The following is a 25,885-nucleotide window of genomic DNA, read 5'->3' as shown; positions in this document are numbered from 1 at the left end:
AAAGGGATACTACTCTGGAGGGAATAATTAGCCAACAGCCCTTTGAATGCTCCAAACTTGCACCTGTAAGTCTTGGCAAAATTTTTTAGCCTCTTTCAGAGGTGGCATGCCAACTCTTTATTACCTCCTTAATGGGGGCAAGACTCAATAGACTTCATAGACATTATGAAGGTGCTAGGCACAAAGCAGGTATGTATTTTTTTTATCTTTAATTATTTGAATTAACAGGGTTTTTTTTCCTGTTTAAAAGTATTTCATATGAAAATGAACTTGCTACTTACATTAAAAGCTGGTCATTTTGAGCTATATTGTGACTTTTCCCATCATTTTGGTTGAGCCTAATTGTACTACAAGGTAGCACAAAAACTGAATTTTTTTCAAGGTAAGAATATTGTGGAAGAGTGATGGTTTAAAGGATGCACTTCACAGAGCACACAAAGACAATTTATGCTGTTATTTATCACTTGGTATTAGTGAGGACATTACATGATACTGTGAAATAAAGTCTTCTAACAATAAAAGGAACCAAGACTAACCTTTAAGCTTTGGGTATCCTAGATACCTAAAAGTAATGAGAATAGCAAGCTGGATCAGCACAATCATCACAAAACAGATCCGCACCTGCAGAGAAATAGAAGTTTATGTGAAAACAGATGCATGTGAACAGTCATGTGAGGTGCTTGAACTGGCCTCATTAACAAAAATGGAAACAGCATCTGTGATATTAGACATAATAACAAATATATATTTTGGTCTTTGTTCCAGCGCCTGGACAGATGTTGCGATTTTCTTTTTCTTTTTTAAAGAAAATCTTAATGGCAGGAATTTTTTCTTCAGATTTATTTATTTGAAAGGCATATTTACAAAGAGAGGGAAAGAGAGAGATTGATTTTCCATCTGCTGGTTCACTCCTGAAATGGCTGCAATGTCAAGGTTGGGCCAGGCCAAAATCAGGAGTCCGGAAGTTCATCATGGGCCATCTTCCATTGCTCTCCCAGACACATTAGCAGGGAGCTGGATCAGAAGTGGAGCAGTCAGCACTCAAACCAGTGCTCACATGGGATGCTGGTGTCGCAGGCAGCAGCTTAACCTGCTGTGCCACAATGCTGGTCTCCAACCCTTGCAATGTTCTAAGAGAAACAGTCCTAAGGAGCATGTCTTGTTATACGGTCATGGGCTGCATAACGACTTTTTGGTCAGCATGGACCATTTATAGGTAGTGGTTCCTTAAATTATATTGCCGGGTAGCATCATAGCCATCTTAGTCTAAGTACATTCCATGGTGTTCACACAATGACAAAATCATGTAAGTGTACTTCTCAGTATGTATCTCAGTCAAAGTCACACGTGGTGGTGCACATTGTAGATCACTGGGTTAAGCCATGTCTTAGGATGCCTGCATCCCATCTGGGAGTTCCTGGTTCAAATCCTGGCTCCTCCACTTCCAATCCAGTTACCTGGATGCAGCTGCAGACTCTTGACTTCAGCATGACCCAGTGCTGACTGTTGTGGGCATTTGGGGAGTGAAAGAGCAGAGAGAAGATCTCCTTCTCTCCCTCTCGCTCTCTCTGATATGCCTTTCAAGTAGGTGAAAAAAATAAATATTAACAAAAAAAGCCGCACGTCTTTGGTTTTTGTCCCTGACTCCTCAAATAACTCTGGAGTGAAAAACTGAAAGAAGTATCTTGTTACCACAAGCGCCTTTCATCTTCATCAGTTTGTTAATAAAGTGACTTTTTTTTTAGATTATATTTTTTTAACTTTTATTTAATAAATATAAATTTCCAAAGTACAGCTTATGGATTACAATGGCTTCCCCCCCCAAACTTCCCTCCCACCCGCAACCCTCCCCTCTCCCGCTCCTTCTCCCATTCCATTCACATCAAGATTCAATTTCATTTATCTTTATATACAGAAGATCAATTCAGCACTTATTAAGTAAAGATTTCAACAGTTTGTACCCACACAGAAACACAAAGTGTAAAATACTGCTTGAGTACTAGTTATAGCATTAATTCACAATGTACAACACGTTAAGGACAGAGATCCTACATGAGGAGTAAGTGCACAGTGACTCTTGTTTATGGCATCAGTAATCACCCTAGGCTCTTGTCATGAGTTGCCAAGGCTATGGAAGCCTTTTGAGTTCACTGACTCTGATCAATAAAGTGACTTTTGAAAAGCCCTGAAGGGTGGGGGCTTCCCACTACCACAGGTTGCATTAATCACTAATGGCCAATTGTTAAATTAATTACGCCTACATGATGACCTTTCCCTAGAAACGTTAACCAAAGAGATTCAGAGAGCTTTCAGGTTGGTGAGTACAGGGAGATACTGCCAAGGTGAAGGCCATGTGTGTCTGGAGGGTGTTTAGAAGCTCCTAGCCCTGCCCCACTCTGTGCCCTATGCACCTCTTCCATTGGGTTGTTCCTGAGTTGTACTTTTTTTATAACAAACTGGCAGTCTAGTAAATAAGCTGTTTTCCTGAGTTTTGTGAGCTCTCTTGGGAGTCCTCGGAACCTCTGATTTTAGAGCCTGTTGGCCAAAGCACAGGTGATAACAGGGACTCACAACTGGTATCTGAATTGGGAGGTCTTGTGGGACTAAGTCCTTAACCTGGGGTCTGTGCTAACTTCTGGCAGCTAGGATCAGAACTGAGTTAACTGTAAAATACCCAGTGTCCAAGAACTGGAGAGTTATTTGGTACCAATGAAAGTATAGAGAAACAGTTTCTTTTTTTCTTTTAATCATCACTAACAAAAAATTACTCCAGTTGAAAAATATATAGTCAAAGAGAATCAAACATCTTGGGGGCTGGCACTGTGGCGTAGCAGGTTAAAGCCCTGGCCTGAGGTGCCAGCATCCCATATGGGCGTGGTTCTAGTCCCGGCTGCTTCTCTTCCAATCCAGCTCTCTGCTGTGGCCTGACAGAGCAGCAGAGGATGGCCCAAGTGCTTGGGCCCCTGCACCCACGTGGGAGACCCGGAAGAAGCTCCTGGCTCCTGGCTTTGGATCAGCCCAGCTCTGGCCATTGCAACCATCTGGGGAGTGAACCAGCAGATAGAAGACCTCTCTCTCTGTCTCTCTATCTCTACCTCTCTCTGAAACTCTGTCTTCCAAAAAAAAAAAAAAAAAAGAATCAAACATCTGATTTACCAATTAGGAAAACCATACATTGTCTCAGCATGACTTTCTGAATTTCGATACTTAGACCAATCTTGAAGTTAAGTAGTTAAATAGTTATATTAAGTGATCAAATTAAAATAGTACACTGCTATTGTATTAGGAGAGGCTAGTTTGTTTTATCTAAAGTTGTGTAAGCATAAAATAGCAGTATACAGTACATTGAAGGTTGAGCAAGCAGAGACTGATCTTTGCTTTTCTCCAACAAGCAGTCATTCACTTAAGAGATGGACTCAGTAGACAGGTGATCTAAGTGCTTGTTTCCCAAAATCGGTCCTAGATCATCACTGGAATCTCCTTGAGCCTGTTAGGAATGTCGAATCTCGGGTCCCATCTCAGCCCCAATGAATCAGCATCTATAGTCTAGTAATACCCCAGGTGATTCATATGTACATTCAAGTTCCCAAATACAAAGATGCCTGCCCTCATGACAGTTATATTTTAATGAAATAATTTGTATAATTATATAATAAAAAGTAAAGTATATAAAATAATGTGCCTACCCTTTGATTCAGCAATTCTAGGAATTTATCCCTAGAAACTATATTAGATATATGTAAAAACTTAGTTACAAGTATTATTTATAAAGTAGAGAGAAAAATTGGAAGCAAATGTCCCAAAACAGGGAAGTAGTTAAATAAATTAAGGTTTATCTTGATAATATAATGTAGCTAATATCATATTATAAAAGAATACAAGTTGATACAAGGAAATAGTTAAAACAAATTTATTCATTGGGAAAAAACAAGATGGCGAAATAAAATGACAGTAATACTATGTTTTATATATATAGTATATATGAGAGAGAAAAATAGAGTATCACAATGTCAAATACAATGGTTATAATGAATATCAGTTTATTTCTAAGTTCTCTGTCTTCTACATTTAGAATATAGTACTTATGTAAGAAGAAATGTTAGGACAGTCATTATAAATCTCGTAGTTGTTCTGGTTTTATCACATTAAGTAGAACCAGGTTTCAAATGACTTCTCCATGCCTCTGCACCTTCTAATTCAAATGAATTTAAAAGCATTTTATTCTTTTAATCTAGACAAATAACTAAACTTCAATTTTATAAACTTCAGCTTTCTTGTCATGACTATATATTATTTATGACTTTGCAGTTACCAAATCCAATAAAAACACACATGTTTAACTGAATTCACTCACCACAGTGCAGTGCTCAGTAAGGAGAATAAAGGATGCCAGGGGATCAAACGTGAGATGAATATTTTCTTGAATAGAAAATGTGTGGTGAACATTCTTACTTCTTCCAGCAGAATCCTAGTTACAAGCACAACACAGAGGTGACTTGCATGCACATTTAAAATGTGTAAGGTGCAGGCTTTTAGCTTAGGGGTTAGGTGCCTGTGGACCACACCAGAGTACCTGGTTTCAATTCCTAGCTCCAGCTCTTCACTGCAGCCTCCTGCCAGTGCAGACTTCGGAGGCAGCAGTGATGTTTCAAAGTAATTGAGTTCCTGCCACACATGTGAGAGACTTGGACAGTTTCTAGTTCCCAGCTTCAGCTTGGCCCAGCCCTGTGGGCATCTGGACAGTAACCAGATGGGACCTTGCTTGCTTGCTTTCAGATAAAAAATAAATTTGTATAATGTTCTACTTCACACAAATTACTTACAAAAATTCCCAGTAATTTTTGTTAGTTATCTCTGAACATCTTCGTTTTTTAAATTTACTTTTAATTTCCCTATAAACACTTCTAAAATGTTCTTTAAAAAAATATTTGAGAAAGAGAAAGAGCTCTCATCTGATGGTTCACTCCCCAAATGCATGCAATGGCTAGGGCTGGGCCACAGCTGAAGCATGGAGTCAGGATCATAATCCAAGTCTCCCATGTGGGTGGCTGGAACCCAGTTACCTGAGCCATCACTGCTGCCTCCCAGGGTCGGCATTAGTGAGAGGCTAGAGTCAAAGGAAGGTATTGAATCCAGGCACCCTAATGTGGGATGTGGGATGTGAGAAGAGGCCATTTTAACTGCTAGGCTAAAAGCCTGCTTCCTCTATAAATATTTTTAATAGCATTTATTTTAAACCTTGTAATTCTAGACTTCAACTAGAAATATCAACACATACAATTATTTTCTCTTTTAAAAAAATTTTTATTTCCCTCTGTTGACTAAAAAAGGCCTAGAAATAATTACCAAAGCAATAGCACTGAACTTTCTGGCTCATGCTAAGATTATGGTATCAAAATTGCATTTCTTACTACAATGTACCTGTGCTCTTATAGAAATGGCTGATTCTAGTTCTTGTGTAAGAAATGCACAAGAGCTTAGAATATCTTGTCATGCTTTGTAAAAAACTAACAAAGACTATTGGGATTATGTCAAAGGACCTAGCAGTCAACATGAAGAGTTTCCCACTAGTCTAAGATGGAACAATTTGACAAACAAACAAATAAATGCAAGGGGTTGACCAAATGTACACCAAATACACATTTTTTATAACTTCAAATTCATAAATAATATTACTAAAAATAAAAGGTTCATTGGTCACCTTTGACAACTCATTATTCTGAAAACTGGTTTAGAAAAAGGCAGGGGAGGAGGGTTGGGGAACGAATCAAAAACTTATTCTACATTTCTTGTATGAACTTTATATCTGGATACAAAATAAATGAGAACATTTTTCCTTTATAGGACTATTATAATTGATATTCCTATTAAAAGGAGAGACAATTTGAATATCATAATTTTATAACTCTAATGAGAAATAAATCTAGGCAGTACTGTTAAAAAATGAAAGGCTGATTTAGCAATAAGACAGCAGTGTGCTGGACACAGCTTGCCTGGCTCACAAGGGCCAACTGTTAAAGTGTCAGGAATTTTGCAAGTTGGTTAGCATTGTGTTGGTAGTTTAAAACCAACCACGGTAGGGATATTTATCCTATGGAAATTGGTACAAATTAGGGAAATGGTACAAACCAATGACCCCAAGCTGGTTGTTAAATATTTATAAACACCTCATTGGATAAGGCTAACAAACCTTGAAAACACTGATCTATATTAACATTATAAAAGAGAGAGACAACTAGATATGATGGGCATATTGATAAAAGCAAAAAACACGTAATGAAGTAGTCAAGCAAACAGACTCAAATCTGATCAAACCGCTGAATCTAACTCCTACACATAGAAACTGGTGGCCGGGGCAGGGGGCAGAGGAACATGTGAAATGATACCACAGGGACAGATGTAAACATCACAAACCCAGAATACAGGATACTCTACAGGAACAAAGATCCAGTTTCCAAAGCAAATAAATTGTAAGGAGTGGGGCCAAGGAGCAGGGTAGGGGGGTGGAATGAAGGGAGGGATGGCACACAGAGACTGAAAAAGACCGAAGGCACAATCAGCTGAATGCAATGCATGACCCTTGTTTGGATTCTGATTTTAACCAACCAAAAGGAAATACATAACAGGTCTCCAAAAAGCTCATGGAAGAGTCATATGAAAAAAGTAGGCATGGATTTTTGAACTTTTGCACCCAAGTTATCTTTGTTTTTTAAAAATATTTTATTTATTTTAGAAGGCAGAATTACAGAGAGAGGTCTTTCATCCACTGGTTCACTCCCCAAATGGCTACAAGGGCTGGGGCTGGGCCAGGCAGAAACCAGGAGACAGGAGCTTCTTCCAGGTCACCCATGTGGGTTCACAGACTAAAGGATTTGGGCCATACCCCGCTGCTTTCTGGCACATTAGCAGGGAGCTGGAATGGAAGTGGAGCAGCCAGAACTCAAACCAGTGCCCACATGGGATGCCGGCACTACAGGTAGCAGCTTAACCTGCTATGCCACAGTGCCGGCCCCATTAATTTATCTTTTTTTTTTTTTTGAAAGGCAGAGTGGACAGTGAGAGAGAGAGAGAGAGACAGAGAGAAAGGTCTTCCTTTTGCCATTGGTTCACCCTCCAATGGCTGCTGCAGCCGGCGCGCTGCGGCCGGCGCACCGCGCTGATCCGATGGCAGGAGCCAGGTGCTTCTCCTGGTCTCCCATGGGGTGCAGGGCCCAAGCACTTGGGCCATCCTCCACTGCACTCCCTGGCCACAGCAGAGAGCTGGCCTGGAAGAGGGGCAACCGGGACAGAATCCAGTGCCCCGACCGGGACTAGAACCCGGTGTGCCGGCACCGCAAGGCGGAGGATTAACCTAGTGAGCCGCGGCGCCGGCCTTAATTTATCTTTTAATTCTAAGTTTCCATGACCTTTCTGAAGTACACACATATATACATGACAAAATGTGAAAAATGAATGCCATCTGGATAGTGTGATATTAAGAAATGAATTTTAATTTTTCAGGTGTGATATAGTGTCATGGTTTTATTTTTGAAAATAGCCCTTATCTTTTAGTAACACATACGGACACAGTTACCAATGAAATGACATCATGGTACATGGAGGGGAGAAGCAGATAGAAGCAGAGATGAAACAAGATTGGTCATGGGTCACTCCCATTTCATTCCCATAACTATAAAGATGGGAAATAATTGATTCTAGGTGAATCTGTGTGTCCTCAGGTATCTTCAACATGATCCAGTTTCTAATAGGAAAGACATTAAGGGTCCATCCCTTCTCCTATTTCCTCCCTCCAAGTTTCTTTTTCCTCCTATGCAGAACACTCCAAAGAAGGGTGGTATAGCAAAGTACCTACTCTTGTACAGATCTACAAATTCTTCCATCCATGAACTAAGACTTAAACTACCCACCACATGGGATTGTTTTGTGGATTAAGTAAAAACTTCTAAGTGCCAGGCATCTCCTGAAAAGAAGCTCAGTAAATAATTACTTCCTGTCTCTGTGGAAAACATATTAAAAAAAAATAATGAAAATAATTACATGTGCTTTCTGAAGGATTATTTGGTGTTTTAAATTACAACTCTAGAAAATTAAATAGTTTCAAACTATCATCAAATTATAAAGTTGTATAAATTGACAGTTTTTTTTCCTTAGAAACTAATTCCTGATCACAGTTTATTCCTGGCAGAGTTTGATTAAATTGTTCTATTTTGGTCATGATTACCACTTTCCACTCTGGTAGGTGCTGATGAATTAAATGCCCCAAACTGAATCAGAGCAAGGGCAGGCAGACTGTTATTGCATATAGAAATGCATCTCTTCCAAACAAAAAAGTCCCTTTGATGCCTTGAAAATTTGTGTTCTAGAGCTCTCAAAAAGTGACAAAGGGGCTAGCACTGTGGGCAGCAAATTAAACTACCACTTGCAATGCCAGCATTCCATATCAAAGTAACACTTCAAGTCCTGACTGCTTTGCTTCTAATCCAGCCCCCTGCTAATATGTTTAGGAAGGCAGCAGAAGATGGCCCAAGTGGTTGAGTCCCTGCCACCCATGTGGAAGACCAGGAAGGAGTTCTTGGGTCCTGACTTCAGCCTGGCCCAGACCTGGCTGTTACAGCCATTTGGGGAGTGAACCAGCAGACTGTAGGTCTCTGTCTCTTTCTGTCTCTCTCCCTGTAACTACCTTTTGAATAAACAAATAAATCTTTCTTAAAAAGTGATACAATTTTCCTATACTTACAGACAGCAATCAAAGGCATGCATACATAAATACAGATTTTCTGACCTATTCCATCATCTTTGGGTATATTGGAAGAAAACAAGAGAATGATTTCTTGGGGTTAAAAAAAGGATAGGAGCTGGCCTTGGGGTGTAGTGGGTTAAGATGTCGCCTGTGATGTCAGCATCCTATATGGGCAATGGTTCACATTGCAGCTGCTCCACTTCCAATTCAGCTCCCTGCTAATGTGCCTGGGAAAGCAGAAGAAGATGGCCCAAGTGCCTGAGTCCCTGCTCAGGATCTGGAAAGATCTGGAAAGAGTTGCAGGTTCCTGGTTTTGGCCTGGCACAGCCCCAAATGGTGTGGCCATTTAAGAAGTGAACCAGCAGAATGGAAGATCTCTCTTTGCCTTTCCCTCTCTCCTTGTAACTCTGCCTTTCAAATAAATAAATATTTTAAAAAAGGTAGTTGCACATTCTCCTCAGCCCCATTTTTGCCCAATAGTAGAACTACTCATGAGTGCTCATTTTCAGAATGAAATACAGTGTATTTAGTTGTTTTCTTCTTTTTTTTAATTAAACAGCTTCTTTATCAACTAAATAAAAAAAGAAATTCTAAATCAGAGCTTATTTTGGTTACAGTCAAAACACAGACATAGCAAACTAAAAATTACTAACTTACCTGGACAGTCACTTCTATGTTATGTGTCCCATTACTGTAGTTTTGGGGGTTCCACTTCAATATGAAAATAGGCCCAGACAAGTGAATAGCTTGCCCTAAATGAACTCCATCAATCTTAACTGTGACAGAAGTAATGGAGGATAAGGAAAAGGCCAAGACTCTGAAATGAGAGCATACATTAAATGCATGGTTTTAGGCGTTTGTCATTGTTTCTGTAAAGGAGAACAACTCTATTGTAACCTAAAAACACATGTGGAGGCAGTACCAGCACATTGCACAACTGTAAGGACAGCTATCTGATTTTTTTCTAAATGGAAGCTTTTAGAGTTGGGCAGATCAGCAAACCTGAATTGCTAAGGATTCAGAAACTGTTCTTTAACTTTTCAGAAAGGAAAATTCATTTCTTTGACAAATACAGCTGTGGTTACTCCAAGTCTCTCTGAAGAACCTCCTGAAGTCCTGGTTTTTCTCTTCGGCAGAGAATGCAGGGCAGACAAGTCACTTTGCTACTCTAATGCCAAACCTCTCCTCTACTCATTTGATTCTGCCCAACAGAAGCAAGGTCAAAACCAGGGCTGGGCTTCCAGGCCCTTCCATAAGTATAATGTCTAACCCTGATATCCAGCTCCCGTTACAAAACCTGCATGAGGGTCCTGTGCTGTGGGATAGTGAGTAAAGTTTTGGCCTGCACCACCAACACCTGTACCCCATATGGGTGCCAGTTCATGTCCCAGTTGCCCCACTTCCAATCCAGCTCTCTCCTAAAGGCCTAGGAAAGGCAGCAGAAGACGTCCCAGGTGCTACCCATGTGGAAAATCCAGATAAAGCTCCTGGCTCCTGGCTTCAGCCTGGCTCTGCCCTGGCCATTGTGGCTACTTGGGAAGTAAACTAGCAGATGGGAGATCTCTCTGTCTCTCCCTTTTTCTCTCTAACTCTGACTTTCAAATAAATAAATCAATTGTAAAAACAAAAACCAAAAAACCTGCCTGATAGATGTGTGTTCACTTTTACTAGTGGTCAAAAAAATAAACGGCTTGGTACCATTTCTTCCATATTAATTAGTAAATACTTTTATTTACTATTTTATATACTATTTTTAAACAACTAATAATTATAAGAAGGCTATAAATTTGGTACTCATCTTTCTTGGCAACCTTATGAATTATTATCTATTTTTAAAAGTAACTGGTTGCCTGGTGCACTCCTGGTGGGAATGTAAAATGGTACACCCACCACAGAAAACAGTAAAGCAGCTCTTTAAAAAATTAAACAGAATTGAGCCGGCGCCGTGGCTTAACAGGCTAATCCTCCGCCTTGCGGCGCCGGCACACCGGGTTCTAGTCCCGGTCGGGGCACCGATCCTGTCCCGGTTGCCCCTCTTCCAGGCCAGCTCTCTGCTGTGGCCAGGGAGTGCAGTGGAGGATGGCCCAAGTTCTTGGGCCCTGCACCCGCATGGGAGACCAGGAGAAGCACCTGGCTTCTGCCATTGGAACAGCGCGGTGCACTGGCCGCAGAGCACCTACCACGGTGGCCATTGGAGGGTGAACCAACGGCAAAAAGGAAGACCTTTCTCTCTGTCTCCCTCTACTGTCCACTCTGCCTGTTAAAAAAAAAAAAAAAAAAAAAACAGAGGCCAACATTGTGTCATACTGGGTAAAGCTGCCACCTGTGATGCTGGCATCCCACATGAGCACTGGTTTACTTCCTGGCTGCTCTACTTCCAATCCCATTCCCTGCTAATGTGCCTGGGAAAGCAGCAAAAGATGGCCCAACTAATTGGGTTGCTGCCCCCATGTGAGAGACCTGGATGAAGCTCCTGGCTCTGGCCTGGTCAAGCCAGAAGATCTCTCTCTCTTTCTGATTCTCTCCCCATAACTCTGACTTTCAAATAAATAAATAAATCTTTAAAAATAAATTATTGTAAGATCCAGCAGTTCAACTTTTGGATACACATCTACAATAAATGGAAGGAGAGGCTTGAGCAGATATTTGTACACTGAGGTTCACAGACGCATTGATTCAATAGGAGTACAGTCACAAGGTGGATGCAGCCCGAGGGTCTGTCTTCAGATGAAAGGATAAACAAAATGTGGTAGAGGCCTATGTGGGATATTATTCAGACTCAAAAAGGAAGGAAATTCTGACATGTGCTCCAACATGATTTAACCTTAAGGACATTACGTTAAATGAAATAAGTCAGACAGAAAAGCACTTATATAGGGTACCTAAAGTTGTCAAATTCTTGGGGACAGAAAGTAGAATGGAAGTTGTCAAGGTCTTTGTTAGGGGGGTGGGGTGTTACAGTTTAATGGACACAAAAATTCACTTTTAGAAGATGAGAAAAATTCTGGAGATGGGTAGTGGTTATGGTTGCACAACAGTGTGAATGTACTTAACACTATTGAACCATACACTGAAAAATGATTAAAACGGCACATTTTATGTTATGTATATTTTGCCAGTATTAAAAAGAATTTAACTGGGGCCGGCGCTGTGGCGTAGCAGGTTAAGCTGCCGCCTACAATGCCGGTATCCCATATGGGTGCTGGTTCGAGTCCTGCCGCTCCACTTCCAATCCAGCTCTCTGCTATGGCCTGGGAAAGCAGTAGAAGATGATCCAAGTCCTTCGGCCCCTGCACTCGTGTGGGAGACCCAGAAGAAGCTCCTGGCTCCTGGCTTTGGATTGGCACAGCTCCGGCATTGTGGCCAACTCGGGAGTGAACCAGCTTATGGAAGACCTCCCTCCCTCTCTTTCTCTCTCTCTCTCTGCCTCTCCTTCTCTCTCTGTGTAACTCTTTCAAATAAATAAATAAATCTTTAAAAAAAGAATTTAATTAAAAAAGTAAAAGTTCACTAACATGATAGAAAAATGGTGAAATTGTGATATATTGTCTGTAATAGAATAGACTATGACTTAAATAAAATTTTAAAAAAGGAATAGACTATGCCCTATATTGTAAAAACATTTCTAAAAGATTATGCCTCAGAAGGAACACTAAGAAATGTGACTAAAAGTTCTATTGGGGCTAAATGTTCTATAATCCCATCACCCTATTTTCCAAAGGTTATGTTATTTTTTAAGATAAAATAGAGTATATTTTTAAAATGCCCTGAAATTTGAAAAAAATTATTTGATTCTTTGCAAAAAGAATGTTAACATCTGCTTAAAATTCTAGTAATCCAGGCCAGCTCTCTGCTATGGCCCGGGAAGGCAATGGAGGATGGCCCAAGTCCTTGGGCCCTGCACCCCATCCCCATGGGAGACCAGGAGAAGCACCTGGCTCCTGGCTTCAGATCAGCGAGATGCGCTGGCCGCAGCGGCCATTGGAGGGTGAACCAACGGCAAAAAGGAAGACCTTTCTCTCTGTCTCTCTCTCTCTCACTATCCACTCTGCCTCTCAAAAAAAAAAAAAAAAATTCTAGTAATCTATATTGTTGAAGTTACATGCAAACTGAATTTTCTATTCCCTAAGGAGTGTAGCTTTTGTTTGTTTGAAAGACTATGTAGCAAAATGAAAACTATTTCTGATATGGAATATAAATTTTTAAAAATAGGATACTATGGAATATGTATCTCCAGATAATAACAACGAAAAAACATGCAAATGAAAAGGCTCAAAAAAAAAAAAAAGAATGATTGGATTATGGGTTTCCAGATGGTTTTAGAATATCATCAGCTTAAAAAAATTATGTATTTTTTAATTAAATGTGAACAAGAGTAAGAAATTTATAAGAAATTTATACAATGTTTCCATTATTGAGAAACATAAAGAAGGACATCACAGTTTCACATGGGAGCAAATCACAAAGACTTATTCCCCATCAACATCAAACTGAAAGCAAACTGAAAGTAAGTTCTGAAAAACGACTACATACCTGATGTGTGTTGAGTGAAGGAGTCTTTCTAGTGGTTCATGTTTAGCACAAGTATAGAGCAGTGGTTTAGGATTGGTGATGAGAACCACAGGCCACTTGTCAAAAGACAAATCTGCAAAGCTGAAGAGGTCATGATCAAAAGCAAAGATCCGGTACCTAGAGAGCAAAGGACAATAAAGGAATTTAGTCACTTCACATTACAAGGTTTGTAAGTAATACACAGAATAAATGCGAAAATATAAAACTAGGACTTTTTTACATGATGAATTTGAATACAGAATAAATAATATTGCTTCTCTTTCTTTCCTGGTGCCATCACTTTATACTACAGCTGGGCTCTGATTGAGACAACTAATTTAACTATGACCTAGAATAATGCCCAGTACATAGCATGCATGTTTTAATTTTAAATCAATAGTTACTTAAATTAATTTTATTTTTATATAATACTTTAAGAGTACTTTGAACCTAAGCCACTCATCCTAAGCCTAATGCCTGGCATTCTTCATCCTATCAGCATTGCTACGTAACATAGTAAAATGGTTGATATGAGCACAATTAGAAATCTTTCATGCTCCTTTTTCCATCTATCTTTATTTCTATAATTTCAAAGAAATTAAAGTTGTTTTGTTTTTCCAAATGCAAGATAAAAGTTATGAAATATTAATTAAAGAGGACCTGAGTTTTATGATTTTCAGCTTTTAAAACTGAGAAAAGAAATGATTAATCACAGCAGAAACCAGTGCTAACCAAATACTCCACGAGCTCCTGTGCATTTCCCACTCTCCCTGGTTTTAGACTGTGGCCCTGTGTCTAGTACCAGCCAGTGGGCTGTGAATAGAAGTGGCATGTACCACACTTCTGCTCCAAAACATTTAAGAGTGGGTGTGAGTTCTCTGTGTTCTCTTCCCTGCCCTGGTACTGGCATGTTGAAACATTGACATTATGAGATGCAAGAAGTCTGAATTCTTGAGTCATCCCATGGACAAGATGTGCCCCAACTCATACTGGATTTATATGAATGAAAAATAAACATTTATTGTGTTAAGCCACTGATATTTCTGGGTTTACTAGCATCCACAAGAAGACATGGCCTAATATTACTAATAGATTAACTATTTTTAAAAATTCTACTAGAACTAATATAATTTAAATGTTTACAAGGGTAGGTAAGGTCAGGTACTTCGAGTAAAACTCCAGATAAAACCAAGGTTGGAATTCAGGAAAGAGAAAGAAAGGAAATGGTTTCATAGTTAACATCACAACTTCTAACTGCAGCATTAGAAGAAACAAAGAAGCTGATCAAGGGTTAGGAAGGCTATGTGACAAAAGGTAATCACAGCCCAGCCCACAGTCTCACAGCCACGAAAAACAAGTCTCAGCTCAAAGTAATTATAGTTGCCAAGTAATTATAGGCTGTAAGCATAGCTCTTATAAATTCCAGGAAAGCCAAAGAAAATGAGGAAATACCTTTCAAGATATAAAGATGCTTTTTACCAAATGGAAGTAATTAAAAATAGGAAGATGAAATGTTGAGTTCCAAAATATTTATTAAGTGCCTAATATTTCCACAGTACTAGGTTTGAATAGGTTAAACAATTCTGTTAAACAATGAGATGACACTCATACACTTACACTATTTCACTTAAATACTTCTAAAAAAAAAAAAAGAGAAAAAACAGTTAATCTTACTATATGCTTTTGATAAACACATTTGTTCTCTGCTAGACTTTAACCTTTGTAAAACTAGTTATTATATATTTGAAAAACTTAAATCACTAACATCTTGCAGCAATAAATAGAATGGTAGATATAAAATTCATTGGTGGGGGGAATGGCATTCCTAGTCCTACTGTTTCTTAATGTGTTGCCCATGAACCACTTGATAAGGTATTTTTTTTAAAAGATTTATTTATTTATTTGAAAGGCAGAGTTACAGAGAGAAAAGAGAGTGGGAAGCCTTCTATCTGCTGGGTTAACTCCCCAGATAGCCACAACGGTCGGAGCTGCACCAATCTGGAGCCAGGAACCAGGAGGTTCTTCTGGGTCTCCCATGTGAGTGCAGGGACTTGGGCCATCCTCTACTGCTTTCCCTGGCCATAGCAGAGAGCTGGATTGGAAGTGGAGCAACCGGGACTAGAACAGGCGCCCTTATGGGATTGGAAGTGGAGGAGCCGGAACTCAAACCAGTGCCCATATGCAATGCTGGCACTGCAGGCGAAGGCTTTACCCGCTATGCCACAGCACCGGCCCCCTGATAAGGCTTTTTAAAAATAAAGTCTTTTGGCCCCCAATCCAGATCAACACAATCAAAATCTCCAAGTAGCAAGAATGAATTTTTTTTTTTTTTTTTAATTTGACAGGCAGAGTTAAACAGTGAGAGAGACAGAGAAAAGTCTCCCCTCCGTTGGTTCACTCCCCAAATGGCCACTACAGCCGGCGTTGCGCCGATCTGAAGCCAGGAGCCAGGTGCTTCTTCCTGGTCTCCCATGCAGGTGCAGGGCCCAAGCACTTGGGCCATCCTCCACTGCCCTCCAGAGCCACAGCAGAGAGCTAGACCAGCAGAGGAGCAACCAGGACTAGAACCTGGTGCCCATAGGGGATGCTGGCACTGCAAGCAGAGGATTAACCAAGTGAGCCATGGCACCGGCCCCCCAAAATTTTTTAGTTTTAATAAGCTCCTCTATAATTTTTGAGCACATTAGAGTTTGAGACTATTTCCTGGTGGATACAACTTAAAAATTCAATGTAACATGGTATTGTAAACATCACTGCTGTAACAAGGCTTTTGCATAGAGATGATTGACAGACACATACATTACTTTCAAAAATCTATGTCTCAAGTTTTCCTTAACTGGAATAACATTTGATGTAAATAAGAAAACTGTCATTGTTTCAGCAAAACTTCAGCATGTCAGTTTTATTTTATGGAGTAGATCTCTTACCTTCTGTTATCCTTCCAGTCTCCCACCTCAAGTTCCAAAGTGCCTTGGGAGTGACGAGTGTGCAAAACAGGCATCAGTCCACCAAGCGTATGGAGGTGCCCACAGAAATAAGCCGTGGCTGAACTAGCCAATGAAAAATAAATGGGATAAAGGAACAAAGATAACTTGTGATATAAAACTAATTGAAATGTCTCTTCAGGAGCAGCACTGTGTAACACTTTTTATTTTGGAAGCCGTCTCACCTCATTATTGACCGGATTCCTGGTGATGGAGAAAGGATAGTGGATGTTGTAAAGTGTCCAAACCAAATAGTGTGGTTGCTCTGACTACTTTCCTTGGACAGTAATAAGAGCTCCTCCATCCGCTTCTGAAATGGGATAAAGAGGGAAGCATCTTTTATTAGAGCTCAGGTTGAAATCTAATGTCAATAGATTTAAATAACTGCTCTCAAGTTTTATAATAATTATATTGTATCAAAGGCAAAAACCCTACTAGTGAATGGCCTATTTGAACCCCTGTAAGTTTCAAACTATTTTCACATACATTATAATTTATTTAATCCTAAAAGTAACCTGGAATAAGTAGGGCAGGAATTATCACCATTTGATAAGGAAACTAAATAAAGTTGTTACCAGTAATAGTTTTAGCTTTGTATGTCACACTTTAATTAATAAAGAGGTAACTGAAACTAAATTTCTCTTTTTTTTAAGACTTATTTATTTATTTGAAAGGCAGAGTTACAGAGAGAGAACTAGAGACAGAGAACCAGAGATAGAGAGAAGGAGGTAGGCTGAATCCAGGAGCTCCATAAGGGTTTCCTATTGTGGTACAGGGGCCCAAGCACTTGGGCATCTTTTTGCTGCTTTGCCAGGCACATCAGCAGGGAGATGGATCAGAAGTGGAGCAGCCAGGACTCAAACCAGTGCCCATATGGGATGCTAGCATTGCAGGCAGCAGCTTAACCACTGCGTCAGAGCACAGCCCCCAAAACTAAATTTTCTAAAATAACACATCTGTGTCTATGTAACAGATAGACTTTGTACCTAAATGTTTCATCATAGTTCTACTTACTACAGCCAAAAGCTAGAAACCATCAACAAATTGCAGCATATCTATAAAAAGGAATACTATTCAGCAATAAAAAGGAAATCACTATGGCCACACACAACCCTGTGGTGTATCTCACAAATAGACTGATCGCAAGAAGCCACACCCAAGAAGTCACACTCAATGGTTTCATTCATATAAACCTCTAGAACAAATGAAACTAATCTATACTAAGAGAAAACTAGTCAGTGGTTCCAAACGGGTGAAAATAGACTGTATAGGGAGACTCTCTACGGGGTAGGAATGTTCTATTTCTTGGCTGTGGTGGTGGTATCACAATATGAACAACAGTCAAAACTCTTCAAACATATAAAATAAGTGTTTTATTACATATAAATGATATAAAGTTGATTTCAAAACCTAACTTGCACATAAATATGCATTGATAGGATTTGTGAAGTGCTGCTTACAGCACTAAATTTCTGACCCCTACCCTCAAGGTTTCTAATCTGGTAAGTATGGGGTAATGCCAGGGAATCTGCATTTTATAATACTCCAGTTGTTTTGATTAAATTAACCCAGGACCAACATTGTGGCAGAGCAGGTAAAGTCACTGTCTGCAATGCCAGCATCCCATATAGGTGCTGGTTCATGTCCCAGCTGTTCCACTTCTGATCCCAGCTGCCTGGGAAAAGCAATGGAAGCCGGCCCAAGTGTTTGGGTCCCTGCACCCTTGTGAGAGACCTGGACGAAGCTCCTGGTTCCTGGCTTCAGCCTGGCACAGCCCTGGCAGTTGTGACAGTCTGGAGGATGAAGGGTGAACCAGCAGATGGCAGATTCTCTTTCTCTCTCTCTCTCCCCGCCCCCCATGATGCTTTCAAATAAATAAGTAATTCCTTTAAAAAAAAAAAAAAAGTTACTCCATTCTGACCAAAGACATTTGGTTGGTAGGAAACAAAATCTAACTTTATTAATTTAAATGTTGAAAACCACACAATGCATTTGACAATATAACATTCAACTTGATTTCAAGACCCTTTGAGGGGTGTGAGGGGCAGGCATGGCGGCACAGTAGGTTAAACTGGCACTTTCAACACTTGCATCCCTTATAGGAGTGTCTGGTTCAAGTCCTGAATCCTCTGCTTTGATCCAGCTTCCTGTTTGTATGACTGGGTAGGCAACAGATGATGGCTCAAGGGTTTGGGTTCCTGCCACCTAAGTGGGACAACTGAATGGAGTTCTGGCCTTCTGGATTCAACCTGGCCCATCCCTTTCTCTGTCACTCTGATTTTTCCAATAAATAAATAAATCTTAAAATTAAAAAAAGATCTTTTGAACCATCATATAACTCCTAACCTCTTTCACCACTTAGCAGATTCTGATGTTTATTTTAGTTATTTCTGTACTGGATGTATATTGTACCACTAGATTAAATAAGAGGCCAGGGACTTTATCTTATCAGCTTTGTACAGTTACATATGGGTACACATGTCTTAGATAGGTATATGTGCTCATTAAATGATGAGTTGGCATTTGTTGGACCAAGACATAAGGAGAGGTTGATAATGTAACTGTATAGACAGTTGTATATAGTTTTACTAGTTAAATAGCTATAGTTTTAACTAGTCTTGCCAAAAATATTTGAAAAGAAACAAATTTAATTGTTGTCCTTACTTATTAAAAAAAAGTAGACTACTAGTTAGAATGGCCAAGTGTAGGAATTTAGTATTATAACACACATCACACAAAGCTATATGCCCTGCACGTCACAAAATACATATTGCACTTAGTACATGTTTAACAAATGCTTACTGACTAAATACAAAATACAAGGTGCCTCTTCTCCAGATTTTGGGGTTAAGAACAGGGATATCTGATAACATGGCTGAAGTAGCACAACTTCGAGCTATACCTGAACCACAATAAAAATTTTCTTAAGCATTTGTACATAAGAACTTGTTTACCTAGGAAACTTTAAGTGATACATATGTATCTGTGGAAAAAATAAAAAATAGGTAAGCTACAAAGGGAAGTGAGACTTTTACTGTACCTGATCTAAAATCCCAAAGAAATTATAGGGTCTCTTAGGCCCTGGATCTTGGGTGGCGTCCACATAGATGAAAGAATAGTTGCCAAAGGGAGTACTGTGGACATAATGGAAAGAGCCATCCCTACGTACAGCAGAATATTTCCTAAAAAATACAAGACAGGAAAGTTGTAGTGCAACCATAAGAAAGACAAGGTCAATGTACATTCCTCCCCTAATATCACACTAGATTTTCCCTCCCTCTCAAGGACAAATTTGCTGATCTGACAGAGAAATACATTAAATTAGGTCCACAACGGATAAACTGATTAAAAGAAATTTCGAAGATTTTCTTCTCCTGTCTTCAAAGCCGTGTGCAAGCTAATTCGTCAATAATCAAATATAAGGTCACCAAATAAAGCTGAGAAATAAAAAGGCTGTTTTAGGCAATCCAATAAATACTGTAAAGAAATGAATAAGAAACCAGTGAAATAGTACTTATCAATCACTTAAAACTTCAGTGAGAGCCTACTGAGTACCCAAGTGAGTTCTGGGGGTAGTGAAATATGAAATGGCTTCAAAAACTTCATGGAAAATGTTATGAAAAAATTATGCATGAGTTTCAAACTTTTTTTGTACCAAAATAAACTTATCTTTTAATTCCATTTTTCATTGACTTTTTGAAGTCTCTGCATAAAAAAGGTGTTTCCTTTTATTTATTTATTTTTAAAGATTTATTTATTGACTTGAAAGTCAGAGTTACAGAGATCTTCCACCTGCTGATTCACTCCCCAAATGGCTCCAACAGCTGGGGCTGGGCCAGGCCCAAAGCCAGGAGTCAGGAGCTTCTTTCAGGTCTCCCACATGGGTACAGGGGCCCAAGCATTTGGGCCATCTTCTGCTACTTTCCCAGGAACATTAGCAGGGAGCTGGATCAGAAGTGTAGCAGCCAGGTCTTGAATTGGTGCCCATATGGGATGCTGGTGTCGCAGGCGGAGGCTTTACCCTCTACGATACAGCACTGGCCCCAAAGGTGTTTGCTTCTTGAAACAGGACTAGAAAGGCTTAGTTCTCAAAAAGGACTTGCAAAGATGAAGTCATATACTGCTCATCTAGGACTGGGTGAGTAAATCTTTTTCAGTTCCTAAAAATATACTGGGTCCACAGGTAGTAATGACAGTCCAAACCTCCTTAAATGTCAACAGTGCTCAAGTCCAGAAAGTTAAGGAGTGAAGACAGGGAAAAAGGATGTTAACAGAGTAGGCTCTCATTTAGCATTTGTGGAATAAATGACTAGGAAAGTACAGGTTCTATTAGGGGCATACATATATTATTCAAATGGCAGAACATCATAAGAAAAGTTGGTATCATAATTTGTCTAAGTGTCTTAAATAATGTTTAACCTAACAGACATATTCTAAAACACAAATAGACTTCTGAAATTTAATGTGTTACAAGGGAGCTATATTTAAGCCACAACAGCCATCAATATAAACAAAGAAAATATATTACATAAACATTATAATCAATACTGAAAAATTAGTCAAACCTATATTAAACAAAGTCAACTAATTCTATTGCCTCTCTTGGTAATGAATTTCCATTTCAGGGTTCTCTGAAATTTGTACCTATTTATTTATTTGTTCATTCTTACTCTTCAGGATTTACTATCTCACAGAAGTTGTTTCTCTTGCTATGTTTTTTGACACATTAAAATTCAATCATTTAAAAATATATGGAGGGTGTGGGTGGTACAGAGGTTGTAGTACAGCAGGTTAAGTGGCTGCTTGGGATGCCTGCATCCCATATTGGAATGCTTGGGATCCAGTCCCAGTGTTCGAGGGCGGCAACAGGCAATGGCCCAAGTACTTGAGACCCTGCCACCACATGGGAGACCCATATGGAGGAGCTCCTGGCTTCTGGCTTCAGCCTAGTCCAGTCCCAGCTCTTGGAGGCAGAACCAGAGGACAGAAGATATTTCTCTCTCTCTCTCTCTCTTGCTCTGTCTTTCAAACATATAAAAATGAGTAACAAATTTGAATAAATAAATATCTGAGTGGATGTTTGGCTCAGTGGTTAAGATGCCTGCATCCCATTTCAGAGTGCCTGGGTTTGAATCCTAGTACTAATGATTCTAGCTTCCTGCTAATGTGAACCCTAGGAGGCAGCAGGTGATGGCTCAAATGCTTGGGCTACTGTCACCCATGTGGGAGACCCAGATTGTGTTCCAGCCTCCTAGCCTCAATGTGGCAGAGCCCTGGCTGTTGGGGTACTTGGGAAGTGAACCATTGGACAGGCACTCTCTCCCTCTCTTTGTGTCTCTCTGCCTTTCACAAAAAGATGAGAATTTTTAAGGAAAAAACACCTCAGGGCCGGCGCTGTGGCACAGCAGGTTAAAGCCCTGGCCTGAAGCGCCAGCATCTCACATGGGCACTGGTTCTAGTCCCAGCTGCTCCTCTTCCAATCCAGCTCTCTTGCTATGGCCTGGGAAACCAGTGGAAGATGGTCCAAATGCTTGGGCCCCTGCACCCAAGTGGGACACTCAGAAGAAGCTCCTGGCTCCTGATTCATGCAACTCCGGCCGTTGACGCCATTTAGGGAGTGAACCAGCCAAAGGAAGACCTTTCTCTCTGTCTCTATCTCTCACTGTCTGTAACTCTACCTCTCAAATAAATAAATAAAATCTTAAAAAAAAAATACACCCACTTGAAAGCAGAGGGTAAAATATATGATGGGAATGGGCATTTAGCTTAGCAGTTAAGACATCATCTGGGACCCCTGTATCCCATATTTCAGTGCCTGGGTTCAATTCCTAGCTCCAGCTCCTGATTCCAGCTTCTTGCTAATGAAGACTCTAGGAGGGAGCAATGATGGCTCAGGCAGTTGGGTTCCTGCTACCCATATGGAAGCATGGATTGAATTCCTAGCTCCTGGCTTCAGCTCCTAACAGGCTAAGAGCTATTTCATGCATTTGGGGAGTGAATCAATGAATAGTAGCACTCACAGTCTCTCATATATAAATAAATTTAAAAAAATTGGGGGCCAGCAATGTGGCATAACAGATTAAACCAATGCCTGCAGCACCAACATCCCATATGGGCTCCAGTTTGAGTCCCAGCTCTCCACTTCTGATCCAGCTCCTTGCTAATGTGCCTGAGAAAGCAGCAGAAGATGGCCGAGGTCCTTGGGCCCCTGCACTAGTGGGGGAGACCCAGAAGAAGCTCCTGGCTCCTGGCTTTGGATCAGCATAGCTCCAGCCATTGCAGCCAACTGGGGAGTGAACCATTGGATGGAAGACCTCTCTCTCTCTCTCTGCCTCTCCTCTGTGTAACTCTGACTTTCAAATAAATAAATAAATCCTAAAAATAAATAAAACAAAACAAATAACTGGAGTACTTAGAAACAAAGTAGCACGCTAAATGCCATATCCTAAAGTTAAAAAATTTTACCAAGAAATGTATGATGAAAAGAGAGTATCCCTTGTGTGTATAGAACATTTAAAGGAGAATAAAAAGATAGTATAGAAATACAAAAAAGACCCCAGAGAAAGCCAAAATGCAGAATTCAAAAAATGGTATTAAATACACCAGGCCTAGCAGACAGCTGGATTGGAAGTGGAGCAGCTGGGTCTTGAACCAGTGCCCATATAGGATGCTGGCGCTTCAGGCCAGGGCATTAACCTGCTGCGCCACAGCGGCGGCCCCACCCCAATTATTTGTTAGTATATCTCCCAACTAATATTTGAAACTTATTTTACTGTGTACAATTCAAATCCTGGCTGCTCGGCTTCTGATTCAGCTCCCTGCTAACGCATCTGGGAATGCAGCAGATGTCCCAGGCACTCGGGTCCCCACCATCCACCTAGGAGACCTAGAAAAAGCCCCTGACTTCAGCTTGGTCAAGCCCCAGCCATTGGGCTAATCTGGTCATCAGCAGATAAAAGATCTCTCTCTCTCTCTCTCTTTCTCTCTGTTTCCCCCTGTCTCTCTGTAACTCTGCCTTTCCAATGAATAAATAAATTTAAAAAAATTAAGATTGAGCTTAAAATGTTTTTCCCTCAAGTTCACATTTCTGTAAAATGTGTATCTCTCACAAAATGTCACTTATTAAATTCAGATTGTTTAGATGGCTAGGAACAAAAAAATATAAAAGAAACTTAAAAGTCACAAATCACTTTACTTTCCCAGTAACTACTCAGACCCCAAGTCCTGTAATTCTTCTTTGAAAATGTCTCATAACTATGTCCTTAGTCACCATCTAAGAAACAGTGAAAAGAAAGATTTTCATCTATCTTTTCCCTGTCTCACATTAACAAAAAAGAATTATCTCTTCTTCCAAGTTACAGTGACTCTAATCCTATAAATGTAGTCGGTTAATCAAAGCTTTTTGATCTGGCATCCCCAAGCTGATGTCAGCATGCCCATATCAAGGACTTTGTACAGACAGATGCCTTCTGTTCATTTCAGGCCCTTCCTATACCAGAGAGGACTGGAGTAGGATCTCCTATTTGACCCACGAACTCCAATCTCTCCCTAGGTTTTCCTTTTTACTCCTATCTTCTTCTTTTTCTGTTGTGAGACTGCCCTGTACAAAATACTGTGTTCATTATGTTACTTGTCTCCTAAAGAATCTATACTGGATTATGAACTATTACCTATCTTATCTAAATGTCTGTGCTTGTTAGTTATGACTTCCATAAACTTGCTCTAAGCTACTTATCCAGCATCACACCAGTCCTCAGTGAGAATCTTCATTCTCATGAAACTAATTTCTTTACTGCCATCCCCTGTCTCCACACTCCAAACTCATCTAGCTTTCAAAGCTCTGTTCATGCCTATCCTTTTGCCTAAAATACACTCCCTGGTATTTCTTACTTCTCCAAATGCAAGCTATATTTTAAGCCTGGACACCACTTTCTTTCTTTTTTTTTTTTTTTACTTAAGTTTTTTTTTGTTGTTGTTATGCTTTTCCAGCTTCCTTATCATTAGTGAAGGAAGGATCCTAATTCTGACAAATAGATGATGTGAACTCACATACTCTCTTAGAATGCTATATTTCTCCTTTGTAAGAAAGGACTCTAATCAGAAGAGATTTAAATGCCCTTTTAGGAAATATTTGACAAACACATGTAATTTAATATACACAATGGTTTTGGTTTTTTTTTGACAGTGAGTGAGAGAGAGACAGAGAGAAAGGTCTTTCTTTTTGCCGTTGGTTCACTCTCCAATGGCCGCTGCAGCCGGCGCATCTTGCTGATCCAAAGGCAGGAGCCAGGTGCTTCTCCTGGTCTCCCATGGGGTGCAGGGCCCAAGGACTTGGGCCATTCTCCACTGCACTCCCGGGCCACAGCAGAGAGCTGGCCTGGAAGAGGGGCAACCAGGATAGAATCTGGCACCCCAACCAGGACTAGAACCCGGTGTGCCGGCGCCGCAAGGCGGAGGATTAGCCTGTTAAGCCACGGCACCGGCCGACCACTTTATTTCTTTTATAAACTATGACCCATGTCCACCCCTTAGTCTCTCTTCTGACTTCTCATTGTGATTATCATGGGCACTAAGTCATCCAGCATTCCATTAGCCCTGCCTTCATGCTCTCTTCTAGTCATTCCCTATGTAATCCTTTTCTCCCTTAGCTGGACTATAAATTCCTTGAAGACAGAGGCCACATTTTTAAACATTAGCTCCTTTATCTCAATAAACACTTGGCTACTGATTGACAATGCAGAACAAAGCCAATGGTGACCCAAGAATTGAAAGTGAAACTGTGACCCAAAGAATTTCAACACACTGAAACTAAAGAACTGGTTTTCTAACTCAGAAATTTCCTAGCTTTTTTTTTTAACATTTATGACATATAAAGAAAATTTATTATTTGTATGACATGGGATGCAAGGATAGAGCAGTGTCTGTGCTGTGGTGTAGTAGGTTAAGCCTCTGCCTGCAGCACAGGCATCTCATATGGGGGCCAGTCTGTGTCCTGGCTACTCCTCTGCCAATCCAGCTTCCTGCTAATGACCTGGGAAAGCAGTCGAAGATGGCCCAAGTCGTTTGGCCCCTGCACCCACATGGGAGACCCAGAAGAAGTTCCTGGCTCATGGCTTTGGTATGGCCCAACTCTGTTCATTTGGGGAGTGAACCAGCCTCTCAAATAAATAAGAAAAAAAGAGAAAGAAAGAGGGGCCAGCACTGTGGTGCAGCGGGTTAATGCCCTGGCCTGAAGCGCCAGCATCCCATATGGGCACCAGTTCTAGTCCCGGCCGCTCTTCTTCAATCCAGCTCTTTGCTATGGCCTAGGAAAGCAGCAGCAGATGGCTCAAGACCTTGGGCCCCTGCACCCACATGGGAGACCCAGAAGAAGCTCCTGGCTCCTGGCTTCAGATCGGCACAGTTCCTACTGTTGCGGCCATCTGGGGAGTGAACCAGCGGATGGAAGACCTCTTTGTCTCTGTCTCCCTCTCTCTGTAACTCTGTCTTTCAAATAAATAAAATAAATCTTAAAAATAAATAAATGAGAGAGAGAGAGAGAGAGAGGAAGGAAGGAAGGAAGGAAGGAAGGAAGGAAGGAAGGAAGGAAGGAAGGAAGGGAGGATACAGT

The 25,885-nt window shown here is 40.4% G+C and overlaps 1 protein-coding gene across 5 annotated transcripts in view; it reads right to left on the bottom strand.

Moving 5' to 3' along the window:
- TMEM62 (transmembrane protein 62) overlaps positions 1-25,885 on the bottom strand; it is a 38,032-nt gene that overhangs the window by 6,699 nt on the left and 5,448 nt on the right. For 3 of the 5 annotated variants that reach the window (XM_062205755.1, XM_062205758.1, XM_062205760.1), the window contains 7 exons: positions 19,316-19,457; positions 16,461-16,585; positions 16,219-16,341; positions 13,274-13,429; positions 9,398-9,557; positions 4,355-4,468; positions 537-621 (listed from right to left, as the gene is read on the bottom strand). In XM_062205755.1, coding sequence (XP_062061739.1) covers positions 537-621; positions 4,355-4,468; positions 9,398-9,557; positions 13,274-13,429; positions 16,219-16,341; positions 16,461-16,585; positions 19,316-19,457 — 905 coding nt within the window. The remainder of the gene's footprint in view (positions 1-536; positions 622-4,354; positions 4,469-9,397; positions 9,558-13,273; positions 13,430-16,218; positions 16,342-16,460; positions 16,586-19,315; positions 19,458-25,885) is intronic. The other 2 variants (XM_062205756.1, XM_062205757.1) reach the window with 1 other exon arrangement.

This window comes from Lepus europaeus, chromosome 11 (genome assembly GCF_033115175.1).
Source record: "Lepus europaeus isolate LE1 chromosome 11, mLepTim1.pri, whole genome shotgun sequence".
Classification (NCBI taxonomy): domain Eukaryota; kingdom Metazoa; phylum Chordata; class Mammalia; order Lagomorpha; family Leporidae; genus Lepus; species Lepus europaeus.
Note: the sequence above shows the minus strand (reverse complement) of the source record. Positions and strands in the feature narration are given on the sequence as shown.